This window comes from Scyliorhinus torazame, chromosome 16, assembly GCF_047496885.1.
Source record: "Scyliorhinus torazame isolate Kashiwa2021f chromosome 16, sScyTor2.1, whole genome shotgun sequence".
Lineage (NCBI taxonomy): Eukaryota > Metazoa > Chordata > Chondrichthyes > Carcharhiniformes > Scyliorhinidae > Scyliorhinus > Scyliorhinus torazame.
The window spans coordinates 13,696,274-13,713,888 of NC_092722.1; the positions used below are offsets into that span (position 1 = coordinate 13,696,274).

Here is a 17,615-nt window from a genome sequence, read left to right on the forward strand (position 1 = left end):
AATTATTCAGATTTCAAATGTGCTGGGTCAGGTGAGACTTTACTGTCTGCATTCTCAGCGTACGCACGATGGCTGGGATGTTTCTGCCTGGTCCTCACCATTGGGTTCCAAACAGATTAAATACCTTTGAGTCAGTAGGTGTCAGCTTCTGAATCTTCAACCTCTGGACTGATTTAAGCAACCTGATCAATAAGGATGCCATGCACACCAAGACACCAATCCCTAATATGGGTGGTGCATGGTGATCCGTAGCCTGTGCTTTTCCCCACAACCTGTTGAATGATGTTGCCCTTGAGATGCTGGAATGCTGTAGCCCTCCTCTGGATACTCCTACCAGTTGTGCCAATCTCACGTGGTGGAGGACATTTCTGGAATTGACCTGCAGTTCAATACTGCGCTGGTCGATATTATTGTAATCGTGTTCGAGCTGAAGGTTTTCCGGGCCCTTGTGTTATTCCTCTCGGAATGACGCTGCAGTAATTTTGGGATTCCTGGTTTTGTGGGGGCTAATAGGCTGTTGAGCCTGGTTTATGGATTAGAGCGAGTTATTGCATGTTAATGCCTGTGCTATATTGTAGACTTCTGTGAGGGACGATGTGTTAGAGAGGGACCATATGCAATTTCACCCCTCGGGGATTAGTTGTAAATGTGGGTGTTTTTGGATAACATTCCCTCTTTCAGTGTTGTTCTTCTCCACTTTCCCCAGTTGGGATAATGAGCTGGAGCGACCCTCCTTCCCCCTCGGAATCAAGTGGCCTCTGCTTGACACCCTCTACACAGACTGATATCAGGAACTTGGCAATGTTTGGAATTGTAGAAGCCCCTGTCCCAACACTATGGCATTCCAGTTTAAATGACGCAATCTCACGCCACGCCTGCTCCATCTGAGATTGTGCCGCGTTGAACACTGTTGAAAAATAGCTTATGTTCCAGAGGTCCGTATCTGTGTTGGCAAAAGAATGCAAAAACATACCCCCCCAAAGTAAGCATCCTTCAGCAGCTGTAAGCAGTTGAGAACATTCATACAATTGCCACGCATCCTCTGTTTTGTGAGGGCCACGAAGAATCCAGCACGTGTTGAAGTATAGAAAGAAATAACATTTATTTACAATAACATATATATACAACAGCAGCAGTAACTCCCTTGCTGCTCACTCCTCTCTAGCTGGTTCCAAACTGGCCAACTTTATTTATGCAGGGACCTGCTAATGATTTCTCCGCCCCCCTCATTGGGGAAGCTCATACTCCCAAAGGATTGTGGGATTGCCATTAGTCCCCAGCCAGTGGTAAGCAGGCAGGTTATGACTGAAATTCAACACAAGATTCACTATTCTGTTTCCAAATGGCTCTCGCTCCGTAGGGGACATGCCACTGACACTTATCGTCCAACCAGAGAAATGCAGGTTTCTGTGCAAGGGCCACCAATGGTTCAAGGAATCCCGATGGGCGATAAGTGTCAAGGAATCCCGATGTTTGGAGCAGAGTTTGGGTGTTTTGGCTCTGGTGCCTAGCAGTTACAAGATGGACTTGGAAAAACAAGTTCTGGCTGTCACCTTGCTCTGTCATGAGCATGCTACTAGGTAGCTGATTGTGGTACAATGGCCACAGTTGTTAAGAAGGAATCTGCAACCCCAGACCATCTAACCCTCCCCAATGGCTCCTCCAGGAATAGGAATGGAAGTGGTGAAAGGTAACAGTTTTTGGCAACCCACAAGGGTAATGAATCTATTGAGGGTTTACTAGGGAATCTAAATGATGATATTTTTTAATTTTTAAAACAAATTTAGAATCCCAAATTCATTTATTCCGATTAAGGGACAATTTAGCGTGGCCAATCCACCTAGCCTGCACATCTTTGGGTTGTGGGGACGAAACCCACGCAAACACGGGGAGAATGTCCAAAATGCACACAGACAGTGACCCAGAGCCGGGATCGAAACTGGGACCTCGGTGCCGTGAGGCAGCAGTGCTAACCACTATGCCACCGTGCTGCCCATTTATTTGATTTTTTAAAATTCTTTCAAGGGGTGCAGGCTTCGCCGGCTAGGCCAGCATTTATTGCCCATCTCTAAGTGCCCCTGAGAAGGTGGGAGGGAGCTGGCTTCTTGAACCGCTGCAGTCGCTGTGGTGTAGGTACCCCCACACTGCTGTTAGGGAGGGGTTTCCAGGATTTTGACCCAGCGACAGTGAAGGAACGGCGATATATTTCCAAGTCAGGATGGTGAGTGGCTTGGAGGGGAACTTGCAGGTAGTGATGTTCGCATGTGATTAAAGATGCCAGCTACTTCTTTCAATCCTGATGAGTTTAGAACACTTAGCAGTGGTAAGTATGCCTCAGGCTTTGGGAGGGGGTTTTGGGGGCTTCATAACTTCAGTGGTTTGGTCTATGCCTCATCACATTTGCGCACACCCACCAATCATACACAGTTTCTACCATCTGTCTTACCAGCTCACAGAGAAAGCACTGAAACCACACGGAAGTCATGTCTTTGAACCAATGCCGCACATGAATCCCTGACTAAAGGGATGTTTGTTTTCTGGTGCTTTCTATTCGTGGTGCACAGCCCCTTTTTAAGAGGTGTACCCTCGCGGTCCACGTGACCGACTGAGGGCCTATCGCATGGGAGCGTCTGAACTCCCGACGGGAAAATGCGCAGGCCCCTGGGAGAAGGCTCCTGGGCAGAGTGGACCCTGAAGCCAGAGAGTGAAGACCTGGTCAGAGACTCTGTGCCAGTAGATAGTTTACCCTTGTTTCTTGCCAATAAGCCATATATAGACCTGGCTTCCTTAAATGGAGCTGGTCCAGTGCCGGCTTCACTCACAACAACTCAGTGTTACCGAGGAGTTCACAAACAGGCTTTCAGGCCCTTTATTTATCTAAACACCTGCCTCAGGTACGGCTCCATTTTGTGTGCTGCCTGTACCAATATGGTGGATGAAAAACTTCCTGCTCATCATAAGCAAGCCCTTCCTGCCCATCGCATTGGTCAGCGCCTGAAAAACAGACGCAATGTGAACAGATTTGTAGTGATCAATAAATCTTCATACAGCAACCTGAGATGTTTATATCAGTTGAACCACCGAGCTGAAAATAGGTTCCACACAAAGAGTTTGGGAGGGGTGAAATGGTTGGCGCAGAGGCATATCTTTGTGTCGGAGTACGTTACCATTGCAGTGTGCTGATTTGAGCAGTGATCTTACCAGCCCGCCATAGAAGGTGCAGGAGAGAAGGCCGGTGAGATCTTCTGCAGGAGCGGGCAGATTTGGGGGTGGTGGGATTGGAATTTAGCCCCTTCTGCACCCCGCTGCGGCCCAGGAGCAGGCCCGGCGGAGCAGACCCGATGGGCCGAATGACCTAATTCTGCTCCTATATCTTATGGTTATCCTTGGCCGGTAGTCTTTTAATAGAATTCTTTCTTTTCAGCCAAATGTATGTATGTGATTGTGACTCCCGGAGGGATGTACAGAAGTTTGTTGTAAAATGCATTTATAGTGTGAGCATTGAATGAAAATCACCTGGAAAATTGGATTCCACCTCTCACAAAGTGGAATGCAACATTTGGAGTATCGTTTATACTATGGTTAGGTGCTATGTGTTTAAATGTGTATTCTCTACCTGATGTTCACTGATTCCCTTTTCTTCTCTTATGTTTTTTTTGCACTTATTCTGATGTGCTTTCTGGATTTAAGAAATCGCGCAAGGTAAAACAAAAAGCAACCAAACAAATTGATTTCATCATCCGATCACCACTTTTTTTTCCCATTTCTAAGCTCATCCAATTCCATTGCTAAACATAGAGGTAGCTGTAGAGCACATAGTCTTCGCATTTTATAGTGTCTTCAGAAATTCCGGCCATTGAATGTCAGTCACACGAACTGCAGGTGAAGTGGGGGTTATGTGGGTCTCACTTTGTTCGGTGGTGTCAGGGGGCCAGCCAGTTGCATTCAGGCCTCTGTGTTTTCAATGGACACTCGAGGCAGTGGGAGGGGGATTTAATTGGGTTGGAGGGTGGTGTGTTGGGTTCCGGTTAAGTCCAGGGCGGCGTCTGCCTTCTTGTCCCGGGGTCAATTGAGACCCTGACAAGGTTACTTGAGGTTTTTCACTAGTGGGGGGGGGTCTCTCGTGCAAGGATCCTGCATGGGGAAAGGTGGTTCCCCCAGAGAATCAACCCCCACCGCCCCTGCAGCTGAACCCCACTCAGCAATCCCCAGCCTGCCAACACTCACCAGTGGCCTTGGCTCCCTCAGCAGGCCTGAGCCCCTGGCGGTTGCATTATTGGCAGCTGACACCTGGCGGTGATGCCGAGCAGTGAGGTGCTGCCGGCCTCGATTGGCCAACAGCTCTCTCGGCGAGCGGGTCTTGCGCTCCCAGGAGCCCTTGATTCCCGGGGAAATCCCACCACTGCCAAGTTGACACTTAATTCGCTGGGCCTTCCTGAGAAGATGTGACACGGGCTCCCACTGGCCCTCCAGTGGCAGGCAAAATCCCTGCCGCCGACCTTAAGTACTTCCCACCGTGTTGGTGCTGCTGCAGCCCTGACCCATGGAGCTATCTTCCTTTGCCAACCCCTTTTTAAAAAAAAACCCTAAAGTCACTCTTGTTAGCCCGCTCAGACTCCGAGCACAGGGACTGCGCTGGTAAGGCACCTCAACTGGGGCTTCTCACAGCACACAATTCATGTCACAATTTCCCTTGGCTTCTCGTGCTCTTGACAGTTATATCGCACACTGGCAGATCGCGGAAGGAAACAGGCAATAGCTCATTTGGTTTCCAACCACCCTTTGGCTGCCCCAGCCAATGAGCAGTCCAGAACACACTCTGACCCTGACTGCTGCCTATTCCTGAGCCCTGCTCCAACCCTCCATCATTTCAATGTCAACACATTGTGTTCCTTACAGGCAGCAACAAAGTTAGTACTAAATCTGCTCTGTCTCTGAGTTACAAGGGAATAAAATGACAATGTTTCAAAGCGATTTATTCTAAATGGAAAACAGGAAAAATGAAATCAGCATCACAAGAGGAAAAAGTACCAAATTGGAGTAGAGAAAGAGTACACTATCAAGCCAGTGATAGCAAGAATAAGGGGAATGAAAAGATTGAAGAAATAAAGGCTAATAAAGGAATGGGCAAAGAAGCAACACAGAGGGAAATAAAAATAATTTAATTTTCAGAGTATCCATTTTTACCTCTATACTTTTGCAGTAAGCACCATGCAAGATGTATTGGTTTAATGATCTGACCTCTATGACATCTTTATAAACTAACATATTGCAAATTCACCTCTAGTACAGACAATTTTACAAATGTTGGTACAAAGACCGCAAGTTCTTTTGTATTAGAGTTACGACCGTTCTCTTCACCCTTCGCAAAAAAAAACTTGCTGAGATGTAAATTTTCAATAAACCGGGGTGAAGGAATGGGAATGGTCTGAGCTAAAGCGAAATAAAAAGCACAGAATATTACTGAATCAATTAAAGGAAAAAATGAACTGCTTGTGGTCTGAAATAAGAGAGAAAATATTGAAAAATACGCTGTGGATCAGTTCCATGTCAGGAAAGGAAAGCCCATTATTCCCTGATTTATTTTTCCTCTGACCTTGATAACCTGGCCTCTCAGCAAGGGCAGGAACCAACCCACTCGAATCAAACTTTATTCCTACCTAATTAGTTGACTATGTCAGAGAAAAGTCTTGAACAGCAGCCATCAGGGCCAAATTACACAGTGTTAGATGTTATCCAACCGCTTCCCCGGAAAAGTTACATTCCTGCAAAATCGGTTTGTCAGTTTATCTTCGAACAATATTCCCCAAAAATGCATGAGGAAACCCATATTTTCCTATTAAAACAATAGCAAACTTAGTACGAACATAAAACAGTGGACTTTGACGCTAATATTGTCACCCCAGTCCAATCTTTCATGATACTCTGCGTAACTTAATGAGCAAATTGCAGGAACGAGGGCCCCAACATCAACGGCAAAATGATTTTGACATGACAACGTAATGAGGCAGGAAGAATGTCCTTTATGAAGAAGGCAGTGTTAGTCACAATCAGGCCACTTGAACTCTTGCCCAATGTTCTGATATTAAAGAAAGAAACAGCACCTAGTTCTCCAGTCCATTGCCTTCTGTATTTACCACGAATGGCATTTCCGTGTATTTCCGGTATGCGTTTATTTCTGAATGGAATGCTATCACTTTGAGGGTCCAGCAGATTTAAGTTGGGTTTCAGAATGTGTGCAAAATAAAAGGTTGCGCCTTTTTTTGAGACACATCATTCCACCTTCGGCATTTGAGTGTGAATTACATAATTAGTGATAGCTTAGTATTCTTCACAAAACAGTTAGCTATTCTGACCTCGGCTGGCATTTAACAATGTACAGTATCGCACTGTGCATTTAAAAAAGTGAAGTGCCTGCAGTAGCCTTGATTAAAGGTGTTTATGTTTTAATGTTTATCTCTAACACAAGCAAGGTCACCACTAACCTTAACCTGAGAAGCATGAGATTATGTTATGTGTGTGTGCGAGTATTTGTGTGTTCCCTCGTGAGGCGTTTGTCGAATTCGTTTGACATTATTCATTCATCTCATACATTTTTAATCTTGTCTCGCATCCCATTTGGCACACACAAGCTCATATGGCAACCTGTTGGTCTGTTTCTGGTTACTCATTGATCGTAGCACTCGATGGGGGGATTTGGAAAGGGATTTATTTGTAATCGCTGATAAAAACATTCATTAGCAACCAACACAAATGGATCACGGATTTTTGTTTGAGGGAAGCCACAAAGGCCAAGTTTGCCATTTAGCAATACTGAGCCCGGCGATGATGAAAAAAAGGTACTGATTACCCAAAGAACATCTTACCCGGCACATTTAAATTAAATTAGATCACCACTGTGCCTCTCGTCCCCTGAAACCAGTGCTCACGCCTGACAGCTGAAACTGTGAAGTTGGCTGATGAACAGAAGGTAAATAATCCTGACCATCCAGAAGCATTTGTGTTAATTGATCAGCACATTTCAATTTGGGCTCCTGTCTTGTTATGTGTAGGACTCTATTTTAAATGTGTACAAGTTTGAACAAGTCACTGGCGTGATCTGATCTAGAGTTTTACACAGAGACGGCAGCTGTTGGCCGGTATTTTTTTGAGAGTCTTTAACTCCAGCTTTTGGGGAGGGCGAAATGGCAGCTTCAGGAAAGAGGTCTGAGCGAGCGCCTTCCTGACTAACAGCAAGCACACCTCGCTCGCACCGCAATTGTTCACAACATTTTCACAAGCGGGCAGTTCTGCATTAGGATATTTCAGAAGCAGCTTTTCCTTTTTTGCAAAGCTGTTTCCTAAAGGTAACTAAGCCTTACCCTTATCAATCATAAACTTGTGCTGAAACGTTGTGAGTCGAATCTTATCTTTAGAAAACAACACACATCGCTGACTTGTAAACAGAAACAGACTTCATTAGCGCAGTGTGAATGGGATACAACGCTGTACAGTTGGAATTTCAGTTCCACTTCATCAAGGTTTTCGTTTAGTTATTCATTTCCTCCATGAAACTTATTTGGGCGTTGTCGTTGTCAGTTTTCCAGCCCAGTGCATTCCCCTAGCAACACCACCCCTCCCCTGCCCACCAACCCCATTAACTAGTATCTTGCTCCATTGTTACAGAATTATACTGTTAATAATTGTGCGGAAGCTTAAAGCCAGTCTGTCAATTTGAAAACAATCAATTTGGTCTATTATTAAAAGTAACCATGGAATGAAAAGCTCTTGGCATGTGACTCTAGTGCAGTTTCTTCAATTGTAACAAAAAAAACCCCATCGGAATTAAACCTTGTACTGTTATGGTAACAGAATGACTTTTTGTTGAAGCATTGTGCCGTGTTTGGCTACTGGTTTGATGCATTGTCATTTAAATGGATGACATCTCCTGCAAAGATCATGCAATTAAATGTAAAGATGTTCTTCATCCCCAAGGCCCCACACACAGCACTGAACCTCAAGGAGGCCCTGTATGTGGGAGGAGCACCGAACTTCAATAAATTTGCCCGCGCAGCTGCAATCACCTCTGGATTTACGGGAGCAATTCAGAAGGTAAATATAATTAGAACATTTATTGAATTGCCCTCAAGTAGGAATTAGGGACCAAGAACTGATTAAAAACGATTAGTTGCTCCTCCTAATTAGATTTTGCTCTTTATTCCTAGATTGGAAAACAATCTTATCATACATACTTGTACTTTCTCAACATTTGAGCTTATCGTTAAGTTTTAAATTTGTTGCGGAAATGTTCAGTTAACTTGTTTCAGACATGTTTTGACGCATAAGTTTAAGCGGTGTTTTGGGGCATTTCTTTTTCGATTAAAATAAAAATCAGGAGTTGGCGCAGCGACGTCAAGACTTTGCATTTTATTTTCCTTTGAAACTAGATTGCGCAGCATCTAGTTTAATGCACCTTGTGCTTCTGATTTGTAAGAGCAGACATTGCCCCCAAATCCCTTTCTTCACCCAGAATTTTCTTAACCGTGCACCGTCGGCACCAAAAGAACTGGGAGCGACCTCTTTTGGACACCGACATACAAACCTCCCCCACCCCCCACCATCCAAAATGGCACTCCCAAGTTGGTACACTCCGAGGGGTTAGAGCTCCTGCCCTCCACTCAGCAACTCACCCCGATAACAGCAGACCAAGGCAGGCCAGCAGCACGGTTCAATTCCCGTACCAGCCTCCCCGAACAGGCGCCGGAATGTGGCGACTAGGGACTTTACACAGTAACTTCATTGAACCCTACTTGTGACAATAAGCGATTTTCATTTTCATTTCATTTCAACATGGCTGTGATGCGGAATTCAGCACTGTTCTCGCACCAAGGAACAGCCGCGGAGCCACCACGACTTCAGCCACTGGCCAAGCCCTGGGGCGGAGGCCTCCAGGATTATGCCTGGGCCACTGTGGCTGTTTTAAAAATCAATAGAAATACCTGGCCTCCCCCCACCCCCCCTTTTGCTCTCACCCCCTCCTTCCATTGTCAGATTCAGGGCATCTCCTACCTCAGCCAGTGGACGAGTGCTGGAGGGCCTCCAATTGGCCCTCCAACCTTGGGGGTCCGCTCTCCATCTCTGATTGGAAGGTGGGCCCGCTCACTGACCTTGGGTTGGCTCCCCATTTCAGAGTAGCAATGGGTGTGTCTACAACAAGCATTACAAAGTGGGGCTCCAGAACTAGTTCCCATGTTGGGTGCGTTCCTGAACCCTGAACGGAACGCGATATTGGTGGGTTGAGTTTTGTTGTTTCAAAAGGAAGCTTGATTTTTTTTGGAACTAAGTTCATCAAATCAAAATATCTTTGTTGAGGTATTTTATAAATGAGTGCTGTTTGCGTCGTTCCCAGGTTTAAAAAATGGCAACCGTTTTGTAATTGGTTTCTTCTTCTGAATTTGCTCCTAGCTTTCAATAAAATCTGTTCCACTCCTTAAAAGAGAAAACATTAAAAAGGCCATGGAAATCTCCAATTACCGCTCCCACCCATGCACAGCCAGACGCAATCCATGCCGCAATGGCGGAATCTGTAGTCCAAGACTCGAGGATTATGATTGCATGTGCCAGCGTGGGTTTTCAGGACTACAGTGTGAAAAAGGTAGGGTAATCTGTGTTTTGTGTGAAGTTCTGATCGTCATCTCTTTTCTCAGTTATTTTCCCCCTTAAGGGGTCGACTCCTTCACTCGACCTGTGCTCCTACTTGATGGGTATTTATAGCAGAGGCCTGTCACCTGCATACAACATAATACCCTGAAACTGACTTTCACACGTTTTCAACTGGGGTCACTACATTGTGATCAGAAGTGGGAACACTGGCTGATTTTCCTCCTCTCGAAGAGCTGTGGGCAATTCCGGAGAGAAAGACAGACTGCATTTATCTCGTGCAACGTTTCCCAAACTGAAGAATGCTGCAAAGCAGTTTGTCCAATCAGAGGCTGGCTTCTCCCTGCATTGGTTGCAGAGAGACTCACTGGGGAGCTTATCAGCAGCCAATGCAGTGATCCTCTGATTGGACGAGTTGGAAACACCAGCAAAGTAAGTCTTCAAAGTTCCAGGAAAGGTGACTGCGGACTGGAAATGAGAGTGAGGCAAGGAGAAGAACGGGGCACGGGTGGGGTTGGGAGAATGTGGACTACCGGCACATGATAGAGAGGGTGTGCCGTGTGTGTGGGGTGTGTGAGAGTGAAGTGTGTGGGTGTGAGAGTGAGGTGTGTGTGGGTGTGAGAGTGAGGTGTGTGGGTGTGAGAGTGAGGTGTGTGGGTGTGAGGTGCGTGGGTGTGAGAGTGAGGTGTGTGAGAGTGAGGTGTGTGGGTGTGAGAGTGAGGTGTGTGTGGGTGTGAGAGTGATGTGCGTGGGTGTGAGTGAGGTGTATGAGAGTGAGGTGTGTGGGTGTGAGAGTGGGGTGTGTGAGAGTGAGGTGTGTGGGTCTGAGAGTGAGGTGTGTGTGGGTGTGAGAGTGAGGTGTAGGAGAGTGAGGTGAGGAGTGAGGTGAGAGTGGGGTGTGTGAGAGTGAGGTGTGTGGGTGTGAGAGTGAGGTGTGTGTGGGTGTGAGAGTGAGGTGTGTGAGAGTGAGGTGTGTGGGTGTGAGAGTGAGGTGTGTGTGGGTGTGAGGAGTGAGGTGTGAGGAGTGAGGTGGGTGTGAGAGTGGGGTGTGTGAGAGTGAGGTGTCTGGGTCTGAGAGTGAGGTGTGTGTGGGTGTGAGAGTGAAGTGTGTGAGAGTGAGGTGTGTGGGTGTGAGAGTGAGGTGTGTGTGGGTGTGAGAGTGAGGTGCGTGGGTGTGAGAGTGAGGTGTGAGTAGTGAGGTGGGTGTGAGAGTGGGGTGTGTGAGAGTGAGGTGTGTGGGTCTGAGAGTGAGGTGTGGGTGTGAGAGTGAGGTGTGTGGGTGTGAGAGTGAGGTGTGTGGGTGTGAGAGGGAAGCGTGTGAGAGTGAGATGTGGGTGTGAGAGTGAGGTGTGTGAGAGTGAGGTGTGTGAGAGTGAGGTGTGTGGGTGTGAGAATGAGGTATGTGAGAGTGAGGAGTGTGAGTGAGTTGCATGGGTGTGAGAGTGAGATGTGTGGGTGTGAGAGTGAAGTGTGTGGGTGTGAGAGTGAGGTATGTGAGAGAGGTGTGGGTATGAGAGTGAGGTGTGTGAGAGTGAGTTGTGTGAGAGTGAGGTGTGTGAGAGTGAGGTGTGTGAGAGTGAGGAGTGTGAGAGAGTTGCATGGGTGTGAGAGTGAGATGTGTGGGTGTGAGAGTGAAGTGTGTGGGTGTGAGAGTGAGGTGTGTGAGAGGTGTGTGGGTGTGAGAGTGAGGTGTGGGTGTGAGAGTGAGGTGTGTGGGTGTGAGAGTGAGGTGCGTGGTGTGAGAGTGAGGTGCGTGGTGTGAGAGTGAGGTGCGTGGTGTGAGAGTGAGGTGGGTGTGAGAGTGAGGTATTGATGTGAGAGGTGCGTGGGTGTGAGAGTGAAGTGTGTGGGTGTGAGATTAAATGTGTGGGTGTGAGTGAGGTGTGTGAGTGAAGTGCATGAGTGTGAGTGAGGTGCGTGTGAGAGTGAGATTGTGTGAGTGATGTGTGAGAGAGCGAGGCGTGTGGGTGTGAATGAGGTATGTGTGTGTGAAAGTGAGGTGTCTGTGTGTGTATGAGAGAGAGGTGTGTGTGAGTGAGGGGTGTGAGGTGTGAGTGAGAATGAAGTGTGAGATGTGAGTGAGTTGTGTGTGTGTGAGAGTGAGGTGCGTGACAGAGTGATGTGTATTTGTGTGTGAGAAAGTGAGGTGTATTTGTGTGTGAGAGTGGGGCGTGTGTGTGAGTGAAGAGTGTGCGAGAGTGTGCGTGTGTGAGAGTGAGGTGAATGTGTGGGTGCCCCATCAGGCAACAAAAGCTGTCTGAAACTCACTGGCTTCAGAGATGCCTTTTCTCACCCGATTAAACCGCACTCTGAGCAATTTCAAAGTGCTGGTGAGGATTATACAGCTGAGGGGATGGGGACTAAGCTCACCGGCTAGGCTGGGTTCTGCAATCTAGCGCCCGATCACAAAGTTACATTGAAGCCCGCTGAGAGCTGTACTCACTTCCACCCCCCCGGCATTACAACTGGTTTTCACTTTTGAAAACAAGTAATGATTCGATGCCAACATGGATCACGCCACCATTGGGGGGTGGGGGGAAGGGTGGCCGCATGCGAGGGCATAAATCCATTAAAATTCATGAAAATCACGTCACTGGTGGGGTGGGGGGATATCTCAAACTGAGATCTCACCGGCGCCGATCCCGTTATGGCCCTCTCACGACACGGAATTTAGCAGCCACAGCGGGCTCTCAAAATTCCATTCTTTATATCTTTGTGTGTATGTGTGTGAGAGAGAGACAGACAAAGCTGAGTGTGTATGAGAGAGAGGAGTGAGTGTGTGTGTGAGAGAGAGATAGGTTAAGCGTGTGAGAAGTGAGTGAATGCGAGAGAGAGGTGTATATGCATGTGAGTGTGTGAGAGAGATAGGTTACGCGTTTGAGAGGTGAGTGAGTGTGTGCGAGAGAGAGGTGTATGTGAGTGAGTGAGAGGTGAGTGAGTGTGTGCGAGAGAGAAATGTATGATCATTTTTATTTATTTAGCGAATGCAAAGCCCCTAAGCCAAGCTGTTGAGTGTGGATAGGCCTCCGCTGAGTCTGTGAATGGACATTCTTCTATGACGTGAAGCATAGTTTGCTGTCCCACAGGCACATCGGGGGCTGACACTAATGCCCCATCTGTGGAGGTTGGCCGAGCAGGATGTCGCGACCAGTCCTGAACCTGGTCAGGGTGGACCACCCTTTCCTTGGAAGATTAAACCAAGGCAGCTGTCGGGTTGGGCACATTTGTCCAGGTGGAATGCGTGAGTCTGTGTTTGAGAGAAAAGTAAGAATGTGAGTGATGAAGGTGCGCGTGTGTGTGTGTGTGTGCCGGATATAAACCCAGCTCTCCAGCAGCATCCTAATATTAAACACATTTGAGCAAAGGGGGCATCTTCATTCCTTTAAAAAATGTCAAAAGGAAGATTTAATTATAATAAATGTATAATAGAAAAGATATGTTTGTCCTTGTTGCTCAAAATCATTCACTTTTCTGTTGTTTAACTCTTCAACACAATAAGAAAGTTTCTTCGGGGTTCTTGGGAAATCAAAAGGGTTCTGTGGCCAGAGAAGTTTAGGAAACCCTGATCGAGTGCTTTTCACAGCTACCGGGGATATGAAAGTGCTTTACTGCCAATGACATACATTCACTGTTGTGGAAAACAGGACAGTGAGCTCTCACTAACAACAATGCGATAATGACCCGATAATCTTTGTTTTGTGGTGTTGATTGAGGGATGATATTGGCCAGGACTCCAGGAATAACTTCCCTGCTCTCTTTTGAAATCAGTCAGCAGTCTTACACCACCAGGTTAAAGTCCAACAGGTTTGTTTGGAATCACTAGCTTTCGGAGCGCAGCTCCTTCATAGGTGAGTCCAAACAAACCTGGTTGTAAGACTTCTTACTGTGCCCACAATGCCGGCAACTCCATATCATTGCTCTTTAGAAATAGCAGCATTTGCATCCATCCACACCAGGCAAGTGAGATCTTGGTCTCAGTCTTATCTGACAGATGACACTTCTTTTTTTTTAAATTTAGAGTACCCAATTCATTTTTTTTTCCAATTAAGGGGCAATTTAGCGTGGCCAATCCACCTACCCTGCACATCTTTGGGTTGTGGGGGCGAAACCCACGCAAACACGGGGAGAACGATCATACTCCACACAGACAGTGACCCAGAGCCAGGATCGAACCTGGGGCCTCGGCGCCGTGAGGCTGCAGGGCTAACCCACTGCGCCACTGTGCTGCCCTGACAGATGGCACTTCTGACAGTGCAGTACTCCCTTAGTGCTGCAGCGGAGTGTCACTTTTGTGCTCGAGCCCTGGAGTGGAATTTGAACCCAGAACCCGATTTAGAGGCAGGTGTGTTACCAACTGCCGCTGCTCAGGTGTCAGTTAATTAACTCTGAGCAGACAAAGCTATGACGCCCCAGACCGCCTCAATTCACTGGATAAACTTACCAGGCCACCTCGGATCTTATTTGCCTCTTGTTAATATCGATAAATGAATGTTGTTTTAAATGAACTTTGTTTCAAGAAGGCTACTGGTACTTCTTAACCACAGATCTGTTCTTAATTGCAATAAGTAACCTGTCATGTAATGTGCGGTCACAATCATTGTAAATACTGCATGTCGTGTAACTCTTAAGAACTCACTTTTTAAAAATTCTATAATTAGCTAAATAGCTTGCATGATTTTTTTGTATTTCAGTCAATGCCATCCAAGGAAAATCTTAGTTAATGCATGGTCTGAGAAAGTGTCTTTATCAGACCCATCAGAGGCTATTAATTCAGGAGGAAATCAGTGTGATTTAATTTCTGTTTCTGCTCTTCTTCATTAAGGTGCTGGGTTACAGTTGGATGTCACTCACCTGCTCAAATGGCGACATTGTGTGTGAAGCCAGGCAATGCATTGTCGATAGGTTGTACATGGGAGATGGAGCACCAGTTTCGCTCCACTCCCACACCCACTGAGTCTGCTCCGACACATTCCTTAGTCAGGAGGGAGTCAATTCCACCCCACCCCTCCAGATCAGCTGTGGTGCGGCCGGTTAGTGCTCACACAGCCACCCAGCTCAATTGACATGCAGGAAGGGAATCAAATCTGGGACTTTCCTACTTTGTATGAGTCAGTCCCATTTCGAGCAGCGGAGTGGCTGACTTCACCATTTGGGAATCCCTGAAAATAGGTGTTGTGAATATGCCCTAAAAAGTATAGGACCCACACAAGATGAATAACTGACATTTGTGGATATGCTTGAGCACGATTGCATATTTAATTCACGCCAGCATTTTATGTGCATGTTTGTTGCACACGGTGTTGTCTCCTGCACAAAACAGGATATTTATTTCTAGAAAGTGAGTTGAGATGTGTCCAAGAGTGCCGAGTCTAAGCCGTCGTTATTTTAAGCTCGGGTTCTATTGCCTTATTTGTCAGCCTCCTGTTATGAAGGATACATGTACACTAGATTTTAGCTTGTGCCTAAACGGGCCAGCAAACAAATGCAACAGAGTCATAATCCACTTAAAGATATGACTTGAGAACTCGAAGTTGCAAAATTTCACATTATATGCCTTTCTGTTTGGACTTGAAATAAACGTGTTCCAAATGCCCCTGATGCCACATAATGAAGTTTTATTCTGAAATTGATGGTTGAATATAATTAGACTATATTGTTTTCCCTGTTTCTACAGCACTCGAAGAGAAGTCTGCAGGTGAAAGTGAATCTATAGCTTTTAATGGGCGGACTTTTATAGAATATCACAATTCAGTAACAAGGAGGTACGTCATGTTTTCTGCACATGAATGATTGCTGGTACCATGTTCAGTATTTGACACAACCAGAAATTGTAGATTTTCTCCCTAACTTTGGGACACTGTGCGTTGTTCCCCACCTCAGCTCATGGGCAGCACACCTTTCCACCTGCCCCTTCCTTTAACATTACCGACACAAATTGAGGTGCTTTAGTTAACTTGCCTGTCAATGTTTACCACCATTTTCTTAACACACTTCATTAATGCTTAGAATTAACAAACAAAGTGGGCAGCACGGTGGCGCAGTGGTAGCACTGCCGCCTCACGGCGCCGAGGTCCCAGGTTCGATCCCGGCTCTGGGTCACTGTCCGTGTGGAGTTTGCACATTCTCCCCGTGTTTGCGTGGGTTTCGCCCCCACAACCCAAAGATGTGCAGGGTAAGTGGATTGAACACACTAAATTGCCCCTTAATTAGAAAAAATGAATTGGGTACTCTAAATTTAAAAAAAAAAGAATTAACAAAAACTAGAATGTATATCTTTCACCGCAAATACAACCTTGGGGCTGTCTTAGTCCCAATTTTCCCGTCACACTAAGGGCGCAATTTTCCCCCAAAAATGGGCCGAGTTTTCAGACCAGATTTTCTGTCACTTAATGTAGAGAAAGTCTGGGGTGTGGTTTGCGCTGTCACCCTGGCAGGGCATGGCCTGACAGAGCTGGCATGGCCGGCTCCACAGTGATCAGGCACTATCTTTAAAGAGCCACCCCCGACCTGCGTTTAAAATAAGTTCCCCAACCCTGCCATGGACACAGAGGACCACAAGCTTCAAGGTGACCCCCACCGCGTAAGTATAGGGGGGGCACTATCCCCTACCCTCCCCCAGCACTGTCATAGGGGTTCTAGCCTCTCTCTCTCCCCCCCCCCCCCCTCCACACCTCTGCGCTGTCATTGGACACTTCCCACTTATCCCCCCCCCCACCAGAGCCCTCCAGGGGGCACTGTCAGGGTCCCAATGTGCACTGCCCTGCCTTAACCCTCAACACCTGGGGCCTCCAGGCACCTTCGTGCCTCGATGTGTTCATCACGACTGTTTTTTGCAGTTAAAAAACAGTTGTGATTTGCACCGGCACGATGTCACCCTACCGGGGATATGTGTATGTGTGTGTGTGTGTGTGTGGAGGGGGGGGGGGATCCATTCTGAGTGGACGCTACAGCGTAAGGCCGTTTAAAGCATATTTAAATTGATTAAATTTCATGGTAATAGGGGCCGTGAAGCAGATCACGTCACCAGCGGGGACGATCTCAAAGGGAGATTTAGCAGACATATCGGGATTTGCACCCGCGGTGAACAGACCACTAAATTCCACCCTCAGTGTATGAATTCTGATCTTTGTACCATGTGGCTTAAGCTGCTCTTTTAATGGAAATTTCTGCCTTGAGGATCGAGGGCTTTGCTCCACTTCCAATGTGACCTCCTGACCAATAAAGAGAACAGTTACCGCAAGGTGATGACCTTCCTGAAAGGCAGCTTCATTTCTGAAGCCCCTTCAAGATTCAACGGAACTCATGCACTGAAACTGAGGAGGGTTCAAATGTCAAATGTTGGGGAAGCTAAGATCCGCCATTTTGATTTGTTTTAATGCCAAAGTGTATTGTGTGTTACTTTTAAGCATTCATACGCCGCAGGTCAATCCATGCAGAAATCCAAATATGGAGCTGATTTATTTGTATTACCGACAAACCGTCTTGTTTTCCTTTGTTTTGTCTGGTTCTTAGAAATTCTCCTTCAGTAAGTGATTTGTGCCTGTCCCAGTTTTACCATTGTGCCGTGGCTGTTTTTGTCTCTTATGTGTGTCCTTGTTTTCTCTACTCTCAAGCCATCTTGCAAATGAGATCCCAGAGTAAGTACAATGTCCAGATACTGAACTCATTCATATGTTATACCCCTTCCCCACCATGTTTACATGACCATAATGTCAAATATGCAAGGAGATGGCATGTGTGTGAAAAGCACCTTTTGGGAGGAGTAGATTGTGGAATATGAACATAAACCCATGTTCCTCAGGCATGTTGGAGATTTCTTAGCTGTGTTATGGCTTACTTTTCATACCTCACAATTTCCCAATGTGTGCTTTTCTTATATTTTCCTCTTCCCAGGCAATTAATATATAATTTAGGCAGTTTTCAGATTGCATCAAAGGGGACTGTTGTCTACGGAACAAATCTCGTAAAACCTGTTG

The 17,615-nt window shown here is 46.5% G+C and overlaps 1 protein-coding gene across 6 annotated transcripts in view; it reads left to right on the forward strand.

Annotated features, from left to right (window-relative positions):
* agrn (agrin) overlaps positions 1-17,615 on the forward strand; it is a 538,795-nt gene that overhangs the window by 501,285 nt on the left and 19,895 nt on the right. For 3 of the 6 annotated variants that reach the window (XM_072477973.1, XM_072477975.1, XM_072477977.1), the window contains 4 exons: positions 7,975-8,091; positions 9,445-9,634; positions 15,314-15,401; positions 17,253-17,276. In XM_072477973.1, the coding sequence (XP_072334074.1) occupies positions 7,975-8,091; positions 9,445-9,634; positions 15,314-15,401; positions 17,253-17,276 (419 nt within the window). The remainder of the gene's footprint in view (positions 1-7,974; positions 8,092-9,444; positions 9,635-15,313; positions 15,402-17,252; positions 17,277-17,615) is intronic. The other 3 variants (XM_072477974.1, XM_072477976.1, XM_072477978.1) reach the window with 1 other exon arrangement.